Source organism: Corvus brachyrhynchos, unplaced genomic scaffold, assembly GCF_000691975.1.
Source record: "Corvus brachyrhynchos isolate BGI_N302 unplaced genomic scaffold, ASM69197v1 scaffold105, whole genome shotgun sequence".
NCBI classification, from domain to species: Eukaryota; Metazoa; Chordata; class Aves; order Passeriformes; family Corvidae; genus Corvus; species Corvus brachyrhynchos.
Genome location: NW_008238452.1, coordinates 1,639,977 through 1,665,029, shown reverse-complemented (window position 1 = coordinate 1,665,029; position 25,053 = coordinate 1,639,977). Strand labels below are relative to the sequence as shown.

The following is a 25,053-nucleotide window of genomic DNA, read 5'->3' as shown; positions in this document are numbered from 1 at the left end:
ACTTCTCCTCCCGGCTCTCCCCGGCTCCTCAGCTGACCTTTTTGTTCTGAGAAAGTTTATTAGGTTCACCCGCAGGTGAGATCCGGGGTGTCCTGAGGTCTGTCAGCCCCCCAGTAACACAGACCGTGGTGACCTGGTCTGAGTAGGTGCCTGTAGCTGTGAGGGAGTACTAGAAATTCCAGTAGGATTTAGCAACACATTTTAGTTGACGTTTTAATGTAAAAGGCTGAAGGTGCTTTTATGCCAGCCCCATTTATTTAGAGGAAGATTTAGCTGTTATTTGGAATAACTTCCTTTTTAAGCAGATGTTGTCTTTTAGCTAAGTCAGAAGCTGCCCACACTTGCAAACCAAAAACCTTCATAAAAGTTACACCAAAATATGCTTGTTATGATTCTATTTCTAGAGGTTTCTCACACTCAGTGGGATATTGTTGAAACAGCAAGGATTGTATGTTTTAGTGGCAAGATTTTCCCTCTGGCTTCATATACCACTTGCTCCCTGCTTTTGAGCTATGTTTAATACATATGTTTAAAATAAAGTAATAATAATAAACTCCCCTTTCCTCTCACAGCTGCAGATTTCCCTTCCAGCTTCTCTGGTTTCATTCCCCATTCACAGAACCTAGAAAAAAAAAAACTTTCAGTCTTTCCTCAAATGTTTTCTCCATGTGGTTAGTACTGCTGCTTCGTGCTCCTGTTTTCAGCTGGAGATGACCAAGCTGGCACCATTTCCTAGGTGGAAGACATGAACTGCAATGGTTGCATTAAGTCATGGAGCCCAGTTTGTGCATTGCTCCAGATTTTGGGCGGTCAGTTTCACCACCACAGTCTGGGAATAATTTGTTGCCCCTGCCCAAGTAGTAAGGTAACATTATGAGTTGGCTTCCACAGGTGCATAAATGAGCATCTGGATTCCTGAGAAGTGTTGGGTTGATAATGGCCAAATTGTGCTTCTCTCTTGCCTTGTGAAATTTTGAATAGGTGTGCTGAATTCAGTAGAAATATCCCTTGTGGAGAACACTCTTGGCCTTGTTTGGCCAAGTACTTCTTTGTTTTGTGAGATTTGGAGGATTTTTTTTTCCTCCAGATTTAAGGTCTGTGGCTCATTGCACCGTGGACTGTGCTCCATAATACTGTAATATTTCATTTAAGAGCTCTGCTTGTACCTCTGTGACTATAAAATGTTGCTATGAAAACTTTCATGGAATTTTAAAATTTTAGGTAGATTTTAATAATACAATTTTTTTCTGATGTGCTTCCTTTTTTTCTGTTTTAGGTCTAGGATAGAAGCAGAAAAGCTTCTTGTGATGTCAGGTGTCAGTGAAGAAGGTGTGGTGTTACAAACAAGCTATTTAAAAAGAGTCCAGTAATAGAAGCCAAATGTCTCTATCTTCTATGCATTTTATTAAGCTGTGTCACACTTCACTTCCATTTGTACAATAGGTGTTTTGAAGCAATTTCTTGTGTACTAGAGATAATTAGGTCTTCGTTTCATTGCAGTTAGTGGGTTACTTTCAGGAAAAGCCAGTTTTTCAGTTTGTCTTCAGGGTGTACATCTGTCATAACTCTGCTTTCTTCCCATTCTGTCTCTGCAGCTGTTCAGTGCAGTTTGTTATAGTGACACCCGTTAACATGGTTACAGTTAATTGTCTGTCAGAGTTTGAATTATACACTCTTTTACCCAGGGGTTTATACGGCCCTTGAAAATACTTCAGTAAGAATTGTGCTGTGGAAAACCCTTGACCTGAGGATGTAGATTTTTCCATGTATAATTATTTTTTACAATCTGGTTCTGTTTAGCTATTTGCATAACAAGGACTGACACGCTTTACATCTTTCTCTTTGATTGCCTCTCCACTTGAGGTCAAACTGAGTGAAGAACAATGTGGGGTTCTTAACTGTGCACGTGGTATGTGGCACATGGGTGTATGTGTGTGCACGCTGTTGTCCCAGTTTTATGGGGTAGTGTCTGGATTTCTGCTCTTTGCATTTTTTACACTCTTACCAGTGCAACTCCTGGGACTCCAGTGTGGGAGAAAAAAAGGAAAGGTCTTGACATTGCTGTCCAGTGGGGTCTTTGGGTTTTTGCTGCTTATTTTATCTCTTGGAGAGGTAAGAATGGAGTAGCATGGTAATGCACGCTGCTAAAAATAGTGAATTTGCTGTACTGTGTCATGTTGCTGAGTCTAACCCGTTGCACTGCACCTGCCATCAAATACTGAGAAGTGGACAGCAAAGTCTGTGTGCCTACCTGCATACAGTTATTTGTATAGACTTAGGTGTTTGTTGCTCAGCTCCACAAGGATATGTAAATTCAAATGCTGTTTTGTGGCCTGACATTGATTGTATTGGATTATTGTCTAGTCATTTCATTTGTATAGCATTTGCAAGTATTTTGAAAAAAGGCTTCCCACGTTCTCCAAAATGCAGAAGCCAGTTTCAGGTGGTGTAATCTTGCCTTTAAAAACACTTTGAGCAAATGCACCATCAAAGTTCAGAATTGCATTTATATGTTTAGAGTTTGTACCTAATCAATGAGCAAAACCCAGAGCTTAACTTCCAGAGCAAGCATGATGGAAAAGCAACTGGTGATGTGTTTCTGTAAAGCAGAGCAGCACCTTCAGCCTCTGGAGCAGCGCAGGAGAGTGTGTTGCAGGCTGTGCTGGCCTCACCAGTGCTGCCCTGGTGTGGCCAGCTCATCTGAGGACGATGGGGGCTAAAAAGACGTGGTCTCTGTCCCATCTATGCCGTTAATCACGGTGGTGTGATTGCATGAAGTGCTCTTGGATGCTTTGCTGCCTGTGATATTGGAGTAACACTGCCTGCAGAGCTGTGGCTGTTTCTCAAAAGCTGTGTTTGGTTGAAGGCTGGCATTAGACTGAGTCCACTTGGGTTTCTCCCTGGTAAATGTTATGCTGGAGTGTTCAGGAGAAAACACGATCAGCATGCTGTGTATTGGTCTGACTGATTCCTGAAAGGATGGTTTTAACACAAAGAAACAATCTTCTTTCAAGGAAACGAAACTGAAAGTTTGCATACAAAAGTTGCTGAGTTATTAAGAATTCACAGGTGTCACTGAAAACTGATAGAGAGTGTGGCTTGGTGGTGCAGCCTTCGTCAGCTTAGGGTTGTTGGACTCTGTGGCAGCTTCTGAAGTGCTGGGCTTTCTCTTCAGGTGAACAGTGTGTTGTGCAAATGCCCTTTTGGGGCTGGTGAAATAATTTGAGAAAAACAGCCATAAAAATGTTTGATAGAAGATCCAGGGTTCACAGGCACTGTTTGGCCGACTGCTTCCTTGCTTCAGAGCACTGTTGGTCCTGCGAAGGGAGTTGGGAGGTCACTCTGTGCCATGTGTGGGTTGCTGTGAATGTTTTGTGGAAACTTCTGGGCTGGACAGCAGTTACGTGATTGCACACACTTGGGAATTGAGCTCAGTCATCTGGGTGTCTCTTCCTGCCCTGCAAGAGTTGCAGGCTGGGGTGCATAGCTTTTACTCTGGTATTAAAGCCAGCATCAAATGTTTTACCCTTTTTATGCTTACATGTGAATTCTCTTTGCTTAGAGGCATGGTGATCATAGTGTATGTCTGCTGGAACAGGGAGAAAACTTGCAGCATCAATCTGCATCTAACCATCACTATCCATAATCCATGCTTATTTCTAATGTGCACTTTTTAATGAGTTTCTTGTGTGACTTTGAGTCACCCACTGCCTGACAGAAACTGGTAGCCTTTGAGGCAGAGGCACCACAATACGCTGAAAACCATTTCAATCTGCCTGGTTATAAGTCTTATTAGCTGTTCCAGTGTTACCTCTGGAACATGTGTTCTGAGCTGTGGATATGAACATCTGGTGGGAGCAGTTTAAAATGATTTTAGAAGTTGAAAAAAGCTGTTCTCCTAATGACACAAGTTCCAGGGGGTTATTCTTACTGGATTTGAGTCTTACTCTGAGAAGCCAAATGCTGCTTTTTGATCTGTGATTTAGCTCCCTGTAAACTCAGGTTAGGTTCAAAGATGGCAAAATGAGAACTCTGAGTTTTAACTCTTCCCCCCCCTCCCCATGCATCTATAAAACAATTTCACATGAGCTTCATCAAATGGGATATTTCTTTTAATGTTACTATTGAGAACACAGGCTTTTCAGTGTGGCCAACTTCAGACACCTGACTAGAGTGGACAAGAAAATTAGCTGCCTTATTTCATACTCTGTACTCAGGAAAAGTGGCTTCTGTTCTGGCTTATTTCCTGAAAAACTCTGGAGAGTGCTTGAACTGGGAGGTGTGAATACCATTCTTTCCTTTAAACAGCAACCAAAAAGGCGGTGTTCAGTTTGTTTTTTAAAGACACATGATAGGAGGAAGAAGGTTCCATCTCTTTCCTTATTTTTTTGAATTTGCGGAAAGTGTGCTAGGAGAAGATCCATTCAAAATGCACTTGTCCAGAAAGCTGTGAAGGAGCAGAATTCCAGATTTTCTTGTTTGTTGCAAGTTCACAGGTGTGTCTCAGTGTACATACGCTCTGTTACTTTGCTTTACAGTGTATCATGCCTTTCAGACCATGTGGGAAACAAACCAGGAAGTGAGGATTTTGACCAGGAATATACGAATTACACTTGTGAGATAGGACAATTTTCCTTTATTTTCTTCCAGTTTTTCTTTACTTTGTTTATGGGAGGTTCTTGCTGAGTGAATATCTTCTTTTACATTGCTGTTATTAATATGTGAACTAATAGAAAAAGTACCTTACAGAATAGATATTCATCGCCCTAGTTTTGGCCTTGTAAGAACTAACTGATTTTTCAGTTCTGTCTTAGCCTGTTTTGGATCTGAATGTTGGCTCTCTGTCTTCATAAGTGACTGTATAGGAACTTGGCTCTGGATCTCCTGCATTTACACCAGATCTGTATTCAGTGGGTTTTGATGGTCCTGGCTGGTCTGTGTATTTATCCACTGACAGCATTTCCGTCTCCCATACACACAAAGTTCTGGCCTGCCTCAGAGCAATTTTTGGAGAGAATTCTTCTAGCCCTGTAAGAGGCTGCCATTTATGATTCTTTATTCTCTGGCATCAGACATTGTATGTGTACTTTTACTCTGTGAAACGATGCCAAAAGGTCTTGGTAAGGTGAACCATTCAGCTTCTCTTTAGTGAATAAAGTTTGCAGTTCAAAACTGTTACATGTTTCAATGACAGATGTATTAAATACCACTCTGAAAAGTCAGTCTGTGGGAGAGAGGCTTCCCCCCAACTCTATTTGCCCATATAATACGAAAAAGGAGGCAATCCTGCAATGCTCAGGCTCTTAGAACTGTATTCACTGGAAGTGTAAAATAGAGTCTCAGGTTCAGTTGCTTGTGACTTGCTAGTAGGGACAAAATGAATTCCCTCAAAAATGCTAATTTCTTTTGACATGAAGCACTTCTGGAAGAGCAGATATTTTTGTGCTCTTTTGGAAGTAGTGTCAGGCTTTCGTTAGGCATTTTGGGAATCAGTCTTACAAAAGTTGAAGGCATTATTGAATTTCCTACAATGAGCCGTGTTCTCAGTGAACAAAGTTGAAGCAGTTAATTCTTACACTGAAGGGCCAATGGAAGGAGTTTTGTTGAGAGGTTTTGAGGAAGTCTGAACTCTCATGGAAATAAGGGTAGATTTTCTGCACTTAACTAGAAGCAAGAAAATATTTTTGGCATCTGATCTCCAAATCTGTGTGCAGAGGTGTGAGGGATTTGCTGCTAGCAGAGTGCCCAGACCTTGTTGATACCACGATTGATACGTGGTAAGCGAAGACTCAGGGGTTTTGATGTGCATCTAGAGTCCTTGTCAGTTTAACTTATGGTGGATATGCCTTTCTGGACTTGTCTTGTCATGTTTTTTTCTGCTCTTCAACTTGCACTTTTTAATAGCTTTTTACATGCAAATACTGACTAGCTATTTACAGCTTCCTCGTTTTTTCTGAATTTTGTTTCGTTCCACAAGGAATACACATGAAAATAGCAGTGCCCTGAGAATAGCAGTTAAAAAGATTTGGAATTTTTGGCCTTTTTATCACAGGCTCATGTGCCCATGAACTTGGTTTTGGTAGACATCTGGCGGTTTGGAGTAACCTCTGAATAATCATCTGAATAATCTTACTCTCAAAGAACAGTTAGTGTTAGGCATGGCACTAGAAATGTGGCTGCAGGAGGAAGTAACTCTCTCATCTTAGAGGGTGGTGCTTTCCAGGGTATAGATGATGCATGTTTAGTTAATCTGGGGAAACTGGGCATGCTACTGCTGATGCTTCATTTTTTATGTGTAAGTGGATGACTTTAATCTCTGATTTCGTAAATCTGGCACTTTAAACAGGAATAAAATTGCTCCAAAAATATATTAGCCAAAGTAAATATTTACACAAGCAGTAAAAATATTGTTGTATTGCAAATCTAGTGCCAGAATAGGCAGGGGAAGTTAAGCACATTGGCTGCAGATATTTAGTGATTTTAACACCTCTCAGGACAAAACACAGTTTTTTGGTGGGGTGAAAGCATTGGTGGGATTGTCATTGCCACTCTCCAGTGTTGTCCACCTGTTCATATGATAACAGCCTAATTAAGCAGCCTTGAGAGGTTCACTGTTCATATTTCAGCTGCTGCTGAAGTTGTTTGTTTTCCTTTGTGTGCTGTAAATGCTCGCATGCCATCAGAAGCACAAGTTGATGACTGTGTGTTATTACCTGGGGTTAAGTGCTGTCTCATTGCTTCCCAGGCTGCCTGCTGTTTCCCGGGGAGATCATGAAACGACATCGGCTTCCTAGCAGCAGTGAGGACTCTGACGACAATGGCAGTAAGTGCTCCTTTGTTGTAGAGTGCAGGAGGTTATGAGTTGGAAAACGTGTTCTAATGCAGTGTTTCATGTGCCAGAGGCATTTTGCATGTTGGTTGAACTGGTAGAAATGTGTGTTGTAAGGATCTAGTTTTGAACTCAAGTCATTCTGAGCACAGGTAGACAGTAGATCCAGGATGCCCCCATTGAACTGGCACGTGGTTTTAGTTAATATAAAACAAGAGGAAAAAGTCAGTGGTCATCTTTGAAATCTTATCAAACAGCATAATTTATCATTCTAAGGACAGAATGAGCATGGAGACGTCTGCTGACATTGCCCATAGAAGTTTGCATAAGGATTTTAAATTTGCCTCAGTGTTCCTGCACCCTCTTACGCAGTGGAAAAGTCTAGCGCTTGAAGCTTAAGCAGAAAAGATTAAGGGAGCATAAAAGTTGTTCCTCACTGCATTTGAAGATTTTCTTTGAGGAATTACAAGAATTTGAATTCAGAAAATCACTAATTTGGATACAGAATGTATTTATGGTTTTTAACTGCTTCTATACTGATGGAACTAGCACACACTGTGGTATCTCTCTGTCTTGTGTTTGGATTCCAGTGGCTGATAATCTTTCATTTAAGCAGAAAAAAGAAGAGGGGCGGGGGAGAGAGACAAAATGTCAGTTTGGGGAATGTGCCAAGGTGTCTTATTTGCCCAAAGAAGCAAGTAGATTGTACTTGACAATACTGCAGCTTAGCCAGTTGTCAGAGAGGTTTTTGTGGTTTTAATTTGATCTATCTGGGTGCACGCCTTCACACCTGAGGTCTTTTGTAAAACTTCAGTCTAAAAATGATCGGGGTGGTTTCCCAGGTGCTTTTGGAAGCTTCACTCTGAGAACTTATCCCTGTGATACACTGTGGCTCCACGTAGGTGACTGCTTCACCTGCATGCATTTCTTAGGTGTGTCTGTGCTGCCTGGGAATCTACTCAGGTATGGCCAAATCTGCCTCTTAAAACAACCCTAGGCAAACTGTTGCTGAAATGAAGTAGTAAAGGTGAAAGGATTAGGGAAGGTAAGAACAAGCAGGCTAATTAGCAGTTAATCCAAATAAGGATTGAGCAAAATCTGCTAGAGGTGAGGAATTTGGCTTGGTTTTGGGGACCTAACTGCAGCTGGGGGATTTCAGAAGAAAAAACCCCAAACAAATCAGACATGTTTTTCTTGGTTTGAAGTTTACTTGAGGTTATTAAAATTGCAGTGTACTTCCTCAAAGGTGATGTGTACTTCCCAGAAAAAAAGGTGTGTTTTTACTTGTAAGATAGACAAGTGGCAGCAAACAGGATGTCTTCCATTAGAATTTAGCGTAATCCTTTTCTCGTTCCCTAGCAGCTTTATAAAATAGTGTTTCATATAAATAATAGTCTTTATTTTCACTCTCTTTGCTGTCTTTTTTTTTAAGCCCTTGATCTCTTCATGTGCCTTGTGTAGCAGCTTTTACCAAATAAAATATGAAGCAGTTAATCTTGGAATTGAAGTTGTGAAACAGACACAATTGACTGACCTGTTGCTGATTACAGCACATGTTTGTAATGTCATTTGATGTATGACTATTTGGAATGGAGTTATCAACTTAGTGGATTATATTTTCCACAGAATCTGTTCCACAGATCAAGATATAAGAAGATGAGTTTGGAAAATAAAAGGAAACCTCTTGCCCCTTTATGATCTGTCTATTTTAAAGCCTGGTTATTGCAAATGACTTTACTGAATAAATTGCATGGCAAAGGTAGTGAACTTTTAAAAGTACTTTCAAGTATTATTTGAAATATATACCACTTCCTTTGCATTACACTTGTTTTTTTCTTGATTATGGGTTTTTTTTGTTGTTGTTTTTTTTTTTTCCTCTTGTGAAGTTACTGGGCAAATTCAGATACAGGTTCCTGTGTATCCATTCTATTTCTACATACATGTTCAGAAAGATTAAGGGTTATCAATCAGAAGCCCAGATAACATTTAGTGTGGGGTCAGCACTTCCAAGGCTTTTTGTCATTCAGACTTCCCTGAAAAGAATGACTGACGTAGCTTAGGTCCTTTCCAGTTTCCCTGTTACAGGAGATACCAGTGGCTCCTTGCAACTATGTTTGAATGTCAAGGGTGTCCCCTTACAGGTTTCACCTTCACAGGATCTCTCTTGCCTTTAGTAGAATTACTGATTAGTCCTCACGATGTTTGTTTCTGTATTCTTACTTTACCAGTAGTATTCTGTATTCTTACTTTACCAGACTGATCAGTAGTCTTGAAGGGTAAGCAAGTTTTTTTTCCCCCTTCCCCCCCCCCGCCCCCGAAAAAAGATAAAAATTTCTATTAAGTATTTGTGGTCTGTATTGAAGGCTTCAAGTCTTTCATTAGCTATTTTTCCTTCTCAGAGTTTCCAGAGGCTGACAACAATTACATTTGACTATTCTGGGCGTTTCAAGCAGACATCTTCTAATTGAAAAGTTGAAATTTAAATCAACGCCTAGTTGGAATCCTGTTGGCAAACACCTGCTTCCCTTTCAGTCAGTGGTGTCTCTTGACCCTCCAGTGGACTTGTTGCATCATTATGAGCTCTATGGCCTCTGAGCTTAGGGCTCAGCACTGCTCTCCCTCATCCTACAAAGTGAGGATTCAGCCTCCAGCTGCAGCAGTTCTGCAGCTGAGTTTTCATACTGTGCTTTACTAGGCTGCGATCAGGCATCTCAGGTTCATCGTGAGGGTAGCTGAGTAAATGTGTTTGGATTAACCTGAATGATGGTGCTTTTTGGGGTAGGCTCTAGCACGTAGCCTAGTGCAACCTGGAAAATATTTTGGCATTAAAAAAATCTGCATTTTATTCTGTTGAGCTCAGGAACCTGAATATTTGGAATGTAGTAATAATGATGTCACTAATAATGGAATTTATTTTAAAAAAAATTGTTGTTTTCCATTGGATCACTGAACTGAATCAGTTTCCTTGGTAGTCACAAGCAAACAAAGCTCGTACCCAAGTGCTAAAAATACATTGTGCTGGAGATATAGCAGTTCTTCAGGAGAAAAAGGTGCTCTCATTTTGTTAGATGAAAGAAGGGAGAATGGCTTTCATTTAGGAGCGAAATACCGAAGAGAAGTAAGCTTAACAGCATGGCTGCAGTCCTAGAGTATATACGTGCATTTACTGACTCGTGTAAGGTACTTTAGTGTAGGTGGTTATGTGTTATTTGCAGTATTTTAAAGCCTCTCAGCTTAAAGTCAGCACCCTTGCTTTCCTCATCACTTCTTTGCCCTCAAGACTTGATTCTTTCCTTTTTTAGCTAAGCTTCCAAGAGTATTTATTTCATGTACTTCAACCTAACTACTGGAAATTGTTAAGCTGTGTCCCCTTAGAATCAAAATTCTAAATCCTCATTTCAGCACAAAGCCAAAATAGCATATTTGAAGCACTAGGCAAGAGGTGTCAGTGCCAGTTGTGCCTGGCAGTTCTGCAGTTAGTCCCTGGGTATCCGAGCGTGTTCTCAGGGATTTCATTTTCTGAAATTAGAGGTCACTTTTGAACATCTTATCCATGAAATATAATTGAATGAAAAATGGCTGCAGGCATCGCTCTGGATTTTGAACTTTTGTCTAAATACAGAGGAATGGTATTGAGAGAGGCTTGGGGAAGTGCTTAAGAGTGTTTGCTCCTGACAGCTTTTCTTCTTTGGTCACCTGGCAGAGCTTGTTTGTTTCTGTGGCCTTCCAGATAGCGTAGTACAGCAGCTGTAATGGACATTCATATTAGCCAGGCCCATGGTAAAAGCCTTGTGATGTACGTGCTGCATGCTACAAAGCCTGTAGGAAGGAAATCACTAATGTTTACCTGAAATCAATTACGCTCCTGTTTTCTGGTGGCTGGCTAGAGTCTTGATAGTTTTTAAGCAAATTTTGTTACATTCCATTTCAGCTTGCCCCTCTGTTGCTAAACCTTCTCTTTATGGTTCTGGGTCTCACGCTAATTAAGTGCTTGATACTGAAGCAGTTTTAGCTTTCCTGCTCAGTGTTTGACACATGTCTTTTTAGCCTCGTTGGTCTGTAAATCTGCAAAGGTGGCTTGTGCCGAATATTCCATATGCTGTTTCCTGGTGAGATCAAGTTGTGCAGTGGAGGAGTTCCCATTTATTGCTTCAAGGCATTCCTTTTAGCATAAATTGGTTGGACATGTGGACAGCTTGTTTTTGAGAAAGGTCTGAAGCTCATGGACATTTGTATAAGGGAAATTGTGTGAAATCCAGGCACTTCTGGGTGTCAGAGTTTTCGTGCTGTTTTCCGTGAGCGAGGAATTCAAAGCATGATTTTATTCAGACTTTACTTGCTCCCATGAGGCTTTTTCATTTATTCTTGGAGGGCTTATCAATTTATCATACTCCTACATGCAGAGTGTCCGAGACAAGAGCTGAAGACACTTGCAGATGAAAAATACTTTCAAGATTTACAGAGTTTCACGTGAGTTCTGAGAAATGAAAGATTTAATACCTATGGATTATGGAATAGAGTTCTGTAATTTAAGCAGACCCTTATTCTATCATTGCTAAACAAATGTTATTTTAAAGTTAAACGAATTTTGCCAATATCCATTGCACTGACTGAATGACGGGGATCTTGGATTTAGAAAGGGCTTTGAATCCCAGTGGATTCCTGCAGTGTTTGAGATGGATCCCAGAGTGCCTTCACAAAGGTTACCGAGTACATAACCTTGGGGGTGTGTGTCATTTACTGTAGAATTGTAGCTGCTGCTGGCCTGAAATGAGGTGATTGCATGTGCAGAGCTTTGTGAAAAGGAAGTGAGGAACATTTCTTTGTTTTCCATTTGAACTGGCTGGGAGGTGAGGGATGGTGATTAAACAACAGAACTTATAATGTAGTTACAGTGCTCAGAATTTGGGCAAAGCAGCAAGTGTAGTGGTCACTACTGTGACTTTGAAAAAGGGTTGGAGAGTGATGACAGATGGTAAGAACGAGCGTCTTACCTGGAGGTTAATCTCAGAGTGGGGCAGAGTGGCTTGTGGTGAAGTTGCTGGAGCAATCTGGAATAGTGATTTGAAAGGCCTATCTTGGCTGATAGGGTATCACGTCTGAGGAAGGGACTTCCCATAATCATCACCGTCATTTGACAGGAGTAAAAGTGCCGGGAAAACCGCAGCTCTGGACTGAGGAGAGCAGAGATCAGACTGCTCAGAGGACTAGTAAGTAAAGTCCCTTGGGAAAAATTTTTTGCAGGTGCTGGGGTCCATCAGCGCTTTAAACACCAGCTCCTAAGGGCATAAGAGCAGGCAATTCCTAAATGTTGCGAGTCAAGCAGGCGAGGCAGAAGGCTGGCTGGGCTGAATAGGGATGTGCTCTTGGATGTGAGGAGAAAAAGGAAGGTGTATGAACAAGCAAGGTCAGGTGATAAGGGAAGAACACAGAGATGCTGCTTGCCACTGTAGGGAGAAATTCATGTGGCCAAAGCTCAGCTGGGAGTTGAAGGTGGCCAGAAATGTGGGGGACAATAAAAAGAGTTTTATCAAATACGTTAATGGCAAAAGGTAGCATTGAAATAGCCTGTTACAGGATGAGAGTGGTCACCTCACAAACAGGGACATGGACAAGCCAGAGGTGTTTAATGCATTCTTTGCCTCTGCTTTCAACGTGGACGATGGACCAAGAGGGTCTCAGTGCCCTGAGCTGGAGGATCATGATGGTGAGATTGATCAGCTCTCAGCTGACCCTGAACTTGATCATGATGGTGAGATTGATCAACTCTCAGCTGACCCTGAACTTGTGCAGGATCTGCTGCTGCAGATCCCTACAGATCTATATGGCTTGATGGGATTCATCAGAGATTCCTCAAGGAGCTGCTGATGACATCACAAAACCTCTCTTGATGATTTTTGAGCAGTTTCAGGAATCCTGAGACATCCCATCTGACTGGAAGCTGGAAAACATTGACAATTTTCAAGAAGGGCAAGAAAGAGTACCCCAGAAACTACAGATTTGTCAGTGTCACTTTTACCAATGCCTGGTAAAATCATGGAAAAGATTATTGAAAAACAGCTGTAGGATAATGCAACCAGCACTGGTCACAGCCAGCACAGCTTCGTGAGGGGAAAGTCCTGCTTGTCTAGTCCTTCTACAACAGGGTGACCACCTAGCTGATCTAAGAAAAGCAGTAGATGTAATCTTTTTGGACTTCAGCAAAGCTTTGGCTACTGTCTCCTAAGATCCTTCTGGACAAGGTATCCAGTACACAGCTGGACAATCATGTTTTGTGATGGGTGAGCAACTGGCTCATGGGTTGGGCACAAAGGGTTATAGGGAATGGGATGACATCAGGCTGGTGTCCAGTCACTAGTGGGATTCTGCAGGGCTCCGTCCTTGCCCTGTGCTCTTCAACCCCTTCATAAATGACTTGGACACAGAACTGGAAGGGATACTAAGTAAGTTTGCTGAGGACACTTAACTGGGCAGTGCTGTCGACTCCCTTGAGGGCAAAGAGGCCCTGCAGAGACCCCAGCAAATTCGAGGGCTGGGCAATCACCAACCATATGAAGCTCAACAAGGACAAGATTCTGCACCTGGGATGGGACAACCCTGGGTGTACGGACAGACTGAGGAATGAGAGGCTGGAGAGCAGCACTGTGAAAAGGGACCTGGTTGATTGTAGGTTGAACATGAGTCAGCGGTGCCCTGGCAGCCAGGAGGAACAACCCTGTCCTGGGGGGCATCAGGCACAGCATCGCCAGCTGGGCAAGGGAAGGGATTGTCCTGCTCTGCTCTGCACTGGGGCAGCCTCACCTCCAGTGCTGGGAGCAGTTTTGGGTGCCACAGTATAAAAAAGACATTGAGCCATTGGAGAGGGTCCAAAGGAGGGCCTCGAGGATGGTGAAGGGGCTTGAGGGAAAGGTGTGTGAGGAGTGGCTGAGGTCACTTGGTCTGTCCAGCCTGGAGAAGAGGAGACTGAGGGAGAGTGTCACAGTGAGGAGGAGTGTCACTGCAGACTTCAACATCCTCACAAGGGGAAGTGGAGGGGCAGGCACTGATCTCTTCACTCTCGTGACCAGGGACAGGACTCAAGGAAATGGCATGAAGCTGAACCAGGGAGGTTCCTGATATTCAGGTTGAATATCAGGAAAAGGTTTTTACATAGAGGGTGGTTGGGAACTGGAACAGACTCCCCAGGGAAGTGGTCACAGCACCAAGCCTGACAGAGCTCACAAAGCTTTGGGACAATGTTCTTGGGCACATAGTGTGACTCTTGGGGCTGGTCCTATGCAGGGCTTGGAGTTGGACTCCCATGATCCTGATGAGTCCCTTCCAACTCAGCATATTCTGTGATACCATGATTCGTTTTTGGAGAGGTACAATTTTCTTTACAAGACTGCTAGATTGAGTACACCTAAGTCCACTGGACTTTCAAGGCTGGACATCATGTTATCAGCCTATGAATGCTAGCATGGGAGGTGCTCAAATTGGCTTTGATAACCTATAGTAAACTTGAGTTAAAACTGTTTACTGTTATGGTAAAGCATGGCTACCATGGGAATTGGGCTGGGGAGCTTGAGTGGCACTTGGGTCTTGTGCTGAAAGATAAGACGAGATCTAGGAATTCCTGACTGTTAGAAGAGTGACAGGTACCTGTGAGTGGTTATGTGTGTATTCTTTGAGATGATAAAACTCAATATGAGCTGCTGAGGAAAGGGATGACAGCAGGGAACTTGTGTAAAAGTGCTGTGGTGGGGAGCTGCAAGGATGGTTCATTATGTGTGTCAGAGACTGAGCAGTTATGCTGTGGTGTTGTAAAGCACTGCAGAGATCGTATGGATCGACGCATTGTTCAGCAGCTGCAATTGGGGAGTCATCAACTGACACTAAATTTCAAGTAGCATTGCTGTTGACAAGAGATATAAGGCTATTACTTCTTCTCTTTTGATCTTGAGTGAGATTATTATATGATAATATGCTATAAAGATAAGGAAGATAGAGGGGCAAACCCTCCAGCAACAGAAAGGCAGGAAGTTTGGCTACGTGCGATGGTGTCTTAGGCTGTGTTTGCTTGCATGCTGCTTTCTCTGTGGTAAGGCCTGAAGACTTCTGCCCAGCCAACTCTTCGGTACCTGATATAATGCAAACTGCTTACAGAATAGTTTGCTTCTCTTTGCTTTGTGCTGGAATTTGAATCCAGGCACGGAGATACTTCTAAGTGACATGGTGCCCCTGCTGTAAGGAGTAGTGGGCCAGGCACTAAATGGGGAGACTGAGCACCTCTGTTTTCTCCTCAGGCTGCAGATCTTTCTGACAGCGTTGGCAGCGGCACCTAGTTGGTCTCAGAGTGAGCTGCAGAGCAGCATAGGCATCTGGAAATGCCAGTGTTAAGCAGAAGTGACAGCCAGACATAGATCCGTGTCAGGGCTGCTCTGCTCTGTTGTGCTGCGTGGTGTAGCGAGGTAGCAGGAGTGTATTTATGGTGGGAGAAGTGCTTGCAGTCATCTGAGGCTTCCAAGTGTTCAGAGGCTGTAGCAGCAGGTGGTTCTCCAGGGACACAGCTGGGTGCCTTACAGGTGGCTTTACAACAGCCTTGTGCATGATACCTAATAGCTGAGACTTCTCTGCTCATGCTGAGCAGTGTATTAGTTGTGGGGTAGAATTCCCCCAGGACTTGAATTGTTTTATTGGTTCCAAGCAATTTTCTGTTTTGATTGGATTTTTTTTTTTTTGGAGTGAAAACGTGTTCTTGACAGATCATTTAATAAAATGATGCAGTTAAAATTGATTAAGTTTTTCCTTTTGGGAAGCTTGTGTTCTTCACAAATAGGGAAAAAGAATGCACACTCCTTGATTGCTTTCTTTTATTATCAGGAGGCATGTGTGTTACATACACCCTGTGGCGGTATTATAAAAACACTGTATTTACAGTGTGAAGTGTTCATAGCAGCCTTGGGGAACAGAAAACATTCCTGTTTGAGTCTGAGAAGTCCTTTGCAGCACCCGTGGTGTGTTAGAGCTCTGCCTCCCTTGCTGAGGATTACATCTTTTTAGTGGTTTGGGATTTCTTTTTGCTTTTTGTCCTTAAGTAGATAAAGGCAAAAGGAAAACCGAGAACGTGTAGTAAGAGTGTGACCTCTCCCGTTGTTCTCAGTGATGAAATCTTTTTAAAACACACAAACACCTCGGTCATCTGAAAGAATCTGAACTGTAAAAGAATCTAAATGATCTTGGTCTCTGAGAGTGGTGATGCTGACTAGGCTACTGTGTTCATCCTAAACTTGTGTGATTATGTAACACTTAATAAGATACCTTTTATCTTTGATGTCTAACAATGACAGAAATGCATGTTTTGCATGTGTTTATTTGGCTTCATGCCTTGGAGTTGTGTTTTTCATGTTCACTGTTTCTCACATGGCTTATGGTAGCATGGGCTCTCTTAACCTCTCACTATTTTTCCGTCTGCTGTGAAACTCATTCTTCCTATGAGGTTTATAATGGTATCTTACAGAACTTTTATATCTTCCAAATCCCAGTGATTCAGACTTGCCTTATGATTTTTTTTAAATTTTAATTTTATTTTACCAAAACTGAGTTTAACTCTTGTCTTGATCTTTAGTTGTTTTTCTAGTCTTGGTGATCCTAATCCAGTTTGAGACTAAGGCTAGTTGTCAGGAAATTTGGTGAATACGGTGATTTTGGATACTTAATAAAAGAGGATAATTGTGGCAAAAAGTGTCTGGAATCTTTCTAAAATAACTGAAATAGCTTCATGTGCTTTTTATAGTACAGAAGAGCTGTTTTGAATCCTGTGTTTTGTTTTGACCACAGCAGATTCTTCCTTTTGTAGAATCCAGGAATGGTTCTTACTTCATGCACTCACGATGTACAAATCAGATCATTAACCACTGAAGTAGGTGTAATGGCCTGTGAATTTTTGCTTTCAGTGAGGTCCCTTTTCTGGATTAGGAATGAAAATATGGGAAAGATGCTTAATAGACAAATAACATCCTTCATTTCCCTCCTGCACTTTTATTGGTGTAGGCAAAGTGGGTGGATGGCTTGTTAATGAGAGCAGCTTTGGGAAATTCAGTGTCCTGGGCTTCGCACTGGTAAAGACAGGGGTATTTTGCCATTAGCTGTGATGGAAGCAGAATTGAAACTCTTGTTTGGGATTTCAAAAGCAGTTAGATGCAATACTGTTATGGGCTGAATATTTTGCTGTCATTTGGCTGGCTCCTTCAATTTCTTACTTTCGTGTCTAAGCAGTGGTGCTGTTTGACTCTATGAATTCAAGGCTTATAGTCTGGCTTTGTTTATTCAGTGAGTAAATGTTTTCCCTATTGACGTGAAGCCCTTGCCAAAGGTCATCTGTTAGCTGCAGTGTCTAGTAAAACCTCAGTCCCATGAGGAATTCTTCCACCGTTTTCTGCTAGTATTATGGAGTTTACACTACTCAGAAAAATCCAACAGCCTCTTCAGTAACAGTGTTTCCACTGTGCATTTACCAATTTTATGTGCAAGGATGTGTCTGTTACAGAACTATCTGAGAAACTTTCTTTTTTTATTCGGTGTAGCGAGGTAGTTGGCATGGAAAAATCACTCATTATAACTGAGGATCCTGAGGAAGGCTGGCTGTGTTTGTCTCTTATGCATGGAAATTTTACACAGTGTGCTTTCATATAGCACTTAAAAAATCATTTGAAGTGAGGCTCTTGTAGTTTTGATGATGAGAGTTACCCTTTTGTGTAACATGGAATAGTTAATTAATCTAGTGACCAAACCCTTGTGTACATGGACATAGAAGTGTGTATTTAAGATACTTGTTCTGATGTGTAAGATGACACAGTGAAGAAATGGAGATGGATGATATGGCAGGGATTGGTTTACTCCTCACCTTTGTAGCTTCTTTGTGGCATGAGAGAGACCTGGAAATCCATCTGATAATACCCCCTATTGAGGGGAAAAAAAAAAAAAAAAGGCAGCCCATACTCTTTTTAAATTCAATTTATGATAAATTGTCATCAGAGCTGAATTAAAAGACACTGGTAAAGACCCAGAAGTACATCACACTGCCACTACACTAATTTTGCCAGATGCTTGCCTTGGGAACAACTGCCTTAAAGCTGCCAGACTCACCAGCTCATCTTTCACAGAAGCTTGAATCAAACTCTCCTTGCCCATATGGCTTGTTGTTCTTAATTCTTTATCTTGTGTGCAGGATCTCTCTCCCAGGTCCAATACTGTACAAAAACACTCAGATCCACAAAGGAATTAGAAATTTCCAGGTGCTGACTTGCTGGCACAGTGGTTTGACTCGCTGAACACCTCAGTGGCAGCTAGTTGGTCAGATATTAATGTCTTGGCAATGGAAAATATCAGAACCCATGAGAACTGAATGCTAATCTGTGTGGGTATGTATGTGGTCTGTGTCTTCTAGGGAGGCTGTTGATTAAAGAAATCACATCTGTCTGAGTGTTAAAATGTTAATATTTACATTGCTACATTGCAGGGAAAAATTCTGGGGTTTTTTGTCATGCGTTTTAGCTGTATATCTCCCAGTTTTTGTGAGGCATTTTACTTATTCCCTTCTGACCTTAAGTTGAGTTTGGGGATGGGCTGATAGGATCCTCACAAGAAGTTCATACTCCTGCTTGTGTTTCTTCTTCAGTTTTCTAGGGAACATTTAAATGGAATGGTAGTTAAATGATTTTGGGAGTCTGGCTTTTCTCACAGATTAATAAATGGCAGTCAGTCACTATTTTTCTTTCTTTTTCTTCTTTTTTCCCCTTCATATAAAAAAGGAAGAGTACGTATAACTTCACCGTCTTTTATATTAAAACACTAACATTTGCTTAAAATGATCCTCTCTGTATTCTTACCTCAGGAGATAAGATTTTTAGCTATTTGCTGTGAACATTGCTTCAGTTTTGACCATTATGCATATTCTGTGTAATGTTTGTTATTCATTGCTGTGTTCCAGAGAGTTTTTATTGGGGCAGATTCCTTAAAGTATCACTAACTGAAAAGAGAAGACAAACAGATAACTAAAACGTAATGAATTCTTCTGATGACTTCTTATTCAGTCATATCTTTCCAATGAAAGCCTTGAACAGTTACTTCACTTCTAAAATGATTTTTTTTATTTTTTCATAGAGAACTTATCCCATCCTGTGCTTTTGAGCAGTGCTTTCTGATCCTCAAGAGGTTTCTGCTGGCTGCTGTGGGGCGGTGCTGCTCTTACAGACTGTAGCCTTACCCTTTTAACTCCTACCGTGTTTGTGCACAGGCAGTGAAGGAATGAGTGGTGTGGGAAGGTGTTTGTATCAGTTTGCTTCAATTTGTCTACAATTAATGCCCAGATTTTCAAATTCTGATTGCATCCTTCAGAGTTCACAACATAGGTCTTAGCTTCCCTATCAGGTGGACCTAGTACAAGTCCTTCATCTCTGCAACCCAGAAGGATTTATTGTTTTTTTTTTTTTTCCTTTACTGCTGTGTAGTTGGCAGTGGAAAATACCTGCTGTACCTGTAAATCTTCCTGTGTTGAAATTAGTTGATTTTCACAGGTATAATATATTCTGCTGTCAAAGCACGATCTTGTCAAAGGAGTGCAGATTCTTTCTCTTTTTCCTTTCCTCCTGTTACAATATTTCTGAAAGCTGACAGAGACTCTGTCAAACGGTTTCAAGGCAAAAAAGGTATAATTTGTTTGGAATGTCGTGAATAATTATGCAGACAAAAATCGTACAACCACACTGGGAGATTTGCTTGGGAGAAGAGACAACAGCTTCTTCGTTGGGCTCTGCTGTGTGTGTGTGTGTGGCAGTGTGCTTCATTCTGCAGGGGCTTACGCCAGCAGAAATCAGGTAACCGGTGTAGGTATCTAGGACATTAACTTCAAAGAGTACATCCCAGGCTATTGGCAGAGCTCCTGGTCAGTTATTATTCTGCAGTAAGTCATTTATTGATGCTCAGGGGGAAGGATGTTATGAAGTGGCTTTTTTGGAATGCTGGGTGGAAGGCAGGTAATTGCAGTGCAACCAGTACAGGCATACCTCAGTTAGGAAATGAGGAACAAAACAGACCCAGGAGAGTGATCACAGAAGCTTAGGATTGAGTGGCTTTTATTTTCTGGTTCATTTTGAAAGAGTTTCCTGGAGGTTTGTCACAGAAGCCTGCAAATTATCATTTCTGTATCCTAGGTCTGTCTACCTGGTCCCAGCATTCCAGATCTCGGCGTTGTAGGACTTCGTGTTCCAGAGATGAAGACCGGAAACCTTCTGAGGTATTTCTGGAATTTGATTTGCATTTTGTTACATCTGTCGAAGTACCTGTACAAAATATATACATACATGTTTTCTGGTAATGGATCAATTTTTTCTGATTTACTTTTTTTTTTTTTTAATGCTACATTTTGGCTGGCACATACCTCCCCTCCCTCACCCCTTCTTCCCCACCCCTCTCTCCCCCGAAGATCAGAGAGTTCAGCTGTTGGCACAGCTACTGCCACCACCAGTTTCTATCTGTGAATTTTGTTGTAGTCTGACACCCATTCAGCATAGCTGCAGAGCCTTTCTTGTGCTATTTTAGGCATCAGGGTTTATTTGCAGCTTGATTTGTGAACAGTGGAAATTTACATTAGGCGCATTTATTTCATAGTTTGTATTGGGGCTTGGTGTGTGTGATCTTTGCTAAAGTGCTTGTCAAACTAGAAATCTGCTTCCTGACAGTTCTCTCTCGTCTAGTGCTTTGAAGAAATACTATCAGGGGAGATAAAAATCTTTGAACTTTCCAGGTTGGATCAGCTGTTAGTAACACACAAAATGTGATCCATTTCTTTGGAAATGTTCTTGCTGAATCTTCCTGTCTTCAGGCAAAATACTACACTGTAGACTTGGTAGAAGCTGCAAAGAAACAATTAGCTCTGGGAGATGGAATTTCTCATTTATTGTGCTTGCCCAGTACATGTGTTCCTGACACATTAGTGAGTGGTGTTGAGGAAAAACTGCTTTATTAACCTCCCTAATGACAGTGTACTTAAGTCTCAGAGAAGAGTTCTCACAAGGAGAATCCCATTCTTTGTTCAGAGTGAACTATGCCTGGTACTGGCAGTTTCCAAACTCCTTTGATTGTTGGCTCTTAAAGACCTTTTTTTTGTGAATGTGGAGATCCCTGGTGAATTTATTCTTGTTAGCAATAGGCTTGTTTTCCTTAGTTATCTTTTGAGTTGTGCATCCCTTAGAAGTAGCCCCTTATGCCTGCTTTTGAGAGCTACCTCATGAAAGGCTATCAAGAAATTATCTGAGATAATTAGGAGCCTTGCTGTTGTTTTTTTGCGTGCTTCTGTTTTCTTCTCTCTCTTACCTTGCTTTTGTTGTCAGAATCTTAGCAGTTTTGTGCTGTTCTCTCATGTTTTCTCAGGCTGGATGAACTTCTCTTGTACTTCCCTTTAGCTCTGCTCCACAGCCTTTCCCCCTCTGTGTTGTCCCTGCTCGCCACAGCAGGAGAAGCGCGCTGGCAGGAGAGTGACACTTGGTAAATTCCCCGGGTGAAATCCTGTGCTCATTGAAGTTGGTGGCAAAATTCCCATTGACTTCAGTATGGCCAGGGTTTCACCCTTTAGCTTTGAAGTGTTCAGTGCTTCTGAGAGCCAGCACTTCTGTAAGCTCTGCTTTCCTCCAGGCACTCTGATTGCATCAGCAGCTAGAGCAGAAAGAATGGTGTCACGGGGCCACTGGCCTGGGAAGGAGTTTCTTGGCTGTCAGGTGCTGTGTTAGCTTTGCTTCTGAGGGAGTTTTGTGACAAATTTATCCAAGAGCCTGAGTTATTTTGGCTCTGAGATTGAGCAAGGTTTGTGTCCCATTTTATATTTTTAGTCTTTTAATTTGACTTTTGATTGCTTTAAGTCAAATCACTTAAAAGTGCAGAATCCCCAGGCCAGCTGTGCTTGTTTGTTTTGTGAGCCCGTTTACTTTGTGGCTTACTTTTCATTTCTTGATTAAAGCCTCACAGGACTTGTAATTGAATTGTTTAAAACATTTCATTATATTTCATTACCAGCGTTCACCTTCTTCTTCATATGGTAATATTTTTCTTTACTTTTTAATGTTGGCAGTTTTTCTGAACAAGTCAAGACAAGCATTAAGAAAAATGTCATGATTTTATGCTATTTTAATGACAAAACCAGAGTGGAAACAGAAACATACACAGACAGAAGTGGGATAGTGTGTGTATGTTGGGAGGGAGGAAAGGCTTCAAGGTGTGCAGTGTGGCAAGGCAAATCACACTTGAAAAGATTCTCAGAAGTGTAATTAGCTATCAGATACACTAAAATCCTTCCCAAAAATCCCGGGGTTTTCAGGTGTGTGAGTAGTGGATGACAGAAGTGGCTGCCCTGGGGAGGCCTGCCTGGTTAGCTCTCTGTGTACATCTGGTTCTGCCTCAGCCACATGCAGCAGCAGGCTGGGGCTGAGGAAACAGCGTGGCCATTGGTTTGGGACTGGGAGGATGGGTCACTTTGCCCCCTTAGCAGCCTCGTCAGGGAGTCTAGGAGCACTGCTCTGAAAACCCAGAATCTTTTCCTCTGTAGCTGCAGCATGGGGCTTGCTGGATGTTGATTCTGACAACCACAGACTGAGAAGTCTGCAGGGAGCTCTACCTGTAGTTTTCTTGTCCTAGTGGTGCTTATTTTCTGTCACCTGGTTGCTTTTTAACCCTTTCCTTTGAATGAGGCATGGAGTAGTTACAAATTAGTGTTGTGGAGGTGAGGAGGGCCTTGCCTTTTGCAGGGAGTGGGGTGGGAAGGGCTGGAACTCACGTCAGCAAGTGCAGGCCTGTAGTTGGGATGCCTGTGATAGCAGCACTCTTGGCTTTCTGCAACACCAGCAGGCTGGAGCTGTCACAGCAGTGCCACAGCAGGCCTGCCACAGGAGTGAATCCCTTTTTATTTCATTCTGTGGCTTGTTGAAGACAGCATGGCTGCTTGTTCATGGCTGCTAGCCCAAAGGTTGCCAAGCATCCTGCTGGCTTTAGAGCTGGATGCCTTTGCAAAGGCAAGGTAAAATAACAGCTGTGACACAGAGGTGTCTGTAGCTGATTGAATAATATCTGTGCTGAACAGGGCACTGCCACCAGAATTCTAGTTTGGGTCTTATTTTTTTGATCTTTTGGGTTATTTTTTTAAGTACTTGCACAAAGAGTCATCTCCTTAGAATTTCCTCTTGCAGCTGGTCATGGTGGAGTCATGCCTTTATTTGTACTACAGGGAATTTCTAGAATGTCTTCGTATGAGTCAGAGCTCCAATAATTTAAAAAAAAAAAAAAAATCCAAAAAGTCTTGGAGCAAAAATGAATCTTCCTTGTGCTGGTGTTTTACAACTCAGAGCTCCTGCAGCTTTTATTGCAGCCAGTGTGGAGGTAAAAGTGGGTAACACCTTTTAGAACTATGTCTCCAGTGCAGGAGGAGAACCAGTGGAGTTAGAGAAAGTCATCCTGTCAGTATTTGTGCCTTCAGCCACCCCTTTCCCTGCCATGAAGCTAAACTTTATTCTGCAGTGGGCTGGGCTAGTGCACTGGTGGTACAGTGACCCTGTTACACACTGTGCTCCATGGTTACCCTGAAGCTGTGAATCATAGAGTGTCAATATCAAATGTCAGTGTCTCTATTTTTCTCTCTTGGTCACTCTCTTTGCAGGTGTTCAGAACGGACCTGATCACTGCCATGAAGTTACATGACTCCTTCCAGCTGAACCCTGATGAATACTATGTGCTGGCAGATCCCTGGAGGCAGGAGTGGGAAAAGGGAGTTCAGGTGCCAGTTAGCCCAGGGACCATCCCAGAACCAGTAGCCAGGTATAATTTGGAGGAATGTGAACAAATACACACACGTTTGTGCTAGCAGCTTATGTCTACATTGCCTTGGCTTCCTGAGCTTTATTGCACAGTGCCCAGCTAGGAAGGTCTTGATTCTCAGAGATGAAGAGCAACCTGCCTCACCTTTTTGAATGGTCAGAGAGGTCAAGAATCAGGCCTGTTCTGTATGAAATATAAATGTCAGAGGACTGATTTTGGCAATACACTAGCATGGAGTGTGATGACAGAACCTTAAAAATAGCTTCTATTTTTAAGCCAGACTTGAGCTCACTTATCACTGCCGGAAGAGCCCTTGTCTGGTGTTCCCTCTGCTTATTTCCAAGCCTTAGGTTCCTTTCAAGGAACAGCTGGACAAACCAGGCTTAAGGGCTAGAGAAAACACAGCATTTATTTTGTTTTCGTATTATTTTCTTGTGTGATTTCATTTACTAACCCAAGAAATTGATTGTACAACATTTCGTCTGTTTTAAGAACTGTCCAGATGTGCATGTAACTAAATAATGTGAGATTTTCTACCTCGTATCCAAAACCCCCTTATTTTCCTTGCCATGTTTGTTACACGTAGATACTATTTCCTGTTTCAAATTAAACACTGCAGTTCTAAGGGCAGGAGTGTGCTGCAGCCCATTTTATGCTTACTAGGGATTGGAGAAAATAAGAACAAGGATTTTTGCCATTTAATCATTCTAGATCTCTTTGAGTCAGTCCAGGCTGGCCCATAAGTCATTACCAAACGACCCACCAGTGCTAGTGGGACCACAACAGCTCAGTCCTTAATACATAGCAAAAAATTCATGATGATGGTACACTGACTTCTTCTTGTTGGGTCTGCATCTGTCAGGTCTAACCTTGGATTGGGGGGGGGCTTCAGGAATATTTGTTAGTGTTGTTTTTGTTCTGTGCAGCAACCTGCAGAGCGCCCCCCTAGGTCTGTACGATGAGGAGCTAACCTGCACATGAGGTAAACCCTGTCCTTCCTTCTTCTGAAGGGCTGGACCCAGAGCTCGAAGGACAACCTGGCATTTTGCTCTCTGCTCTGCAGTTTAGAACATGGGAACATAGCCTTTCCCTGCTCCACACTGACCTCTCCCAGTCCCTGCAGAGACAAACACACACACACAGAGTACATGTGCACTCACATTGCCTGCTCCTCACTGATTTCTCTGTTCAGCATCTCCCAAGGCTGTGGGAGGGCCAGGACACCTGTGGACTGGAGCAGAGGAAAAACCTCCCAGAGGATCACTGCCCTGTGGCTGTCAGGGAGGTGGTTTGGTGGTTATAGCAGGTCCAGGAGAGGGCTTTTCTCTGCTAAGGGCCAGTAGAGATGTTGCTCTAAATTTAAGATGTGAAAAGATAGGGGA

General features: G+C 42.3%; 1 protein-coding gene across 3 annotated transcripts in view; it reads left to right on the top strand.

Annotated features, from left to right (window-relative positions):
* Positions 1-19: 19 nt before the first annotated feature.
* Positions 20-25,053, top strand: part of JADE1 (jade family PHD finger 1) — a 40,479-nt gene continuing 15,445 nt past the window's right edge. The window contains exons 1-4 of one of the 3 annotated variants that reach the window (XM_008635726.2): positions 20-75; positions 6,746-6,823; positions 20,023-20,105; positions 23,514-23,671. In XM_008635726.2, the coding sequence (XP_008633948.1) occupies positions 6,772-6,823; positions 20,023-20,105; positions 23,514-23,671 (293 nt within the window). In that variant the 5' untranslated portion in view covers positions 20-75; positions 6,746-6,771. Of the gene's footprint in view, positions 76-111; positions 1,330-1,366; positions 6,824-20,022; positions 20,106-23,513; positions 23,672-25,053 lie in introns of those variants that run through there. The other 2 variants (XM_017736914.1, XM_017736915.1) reach the window with 2 other exon arrangements.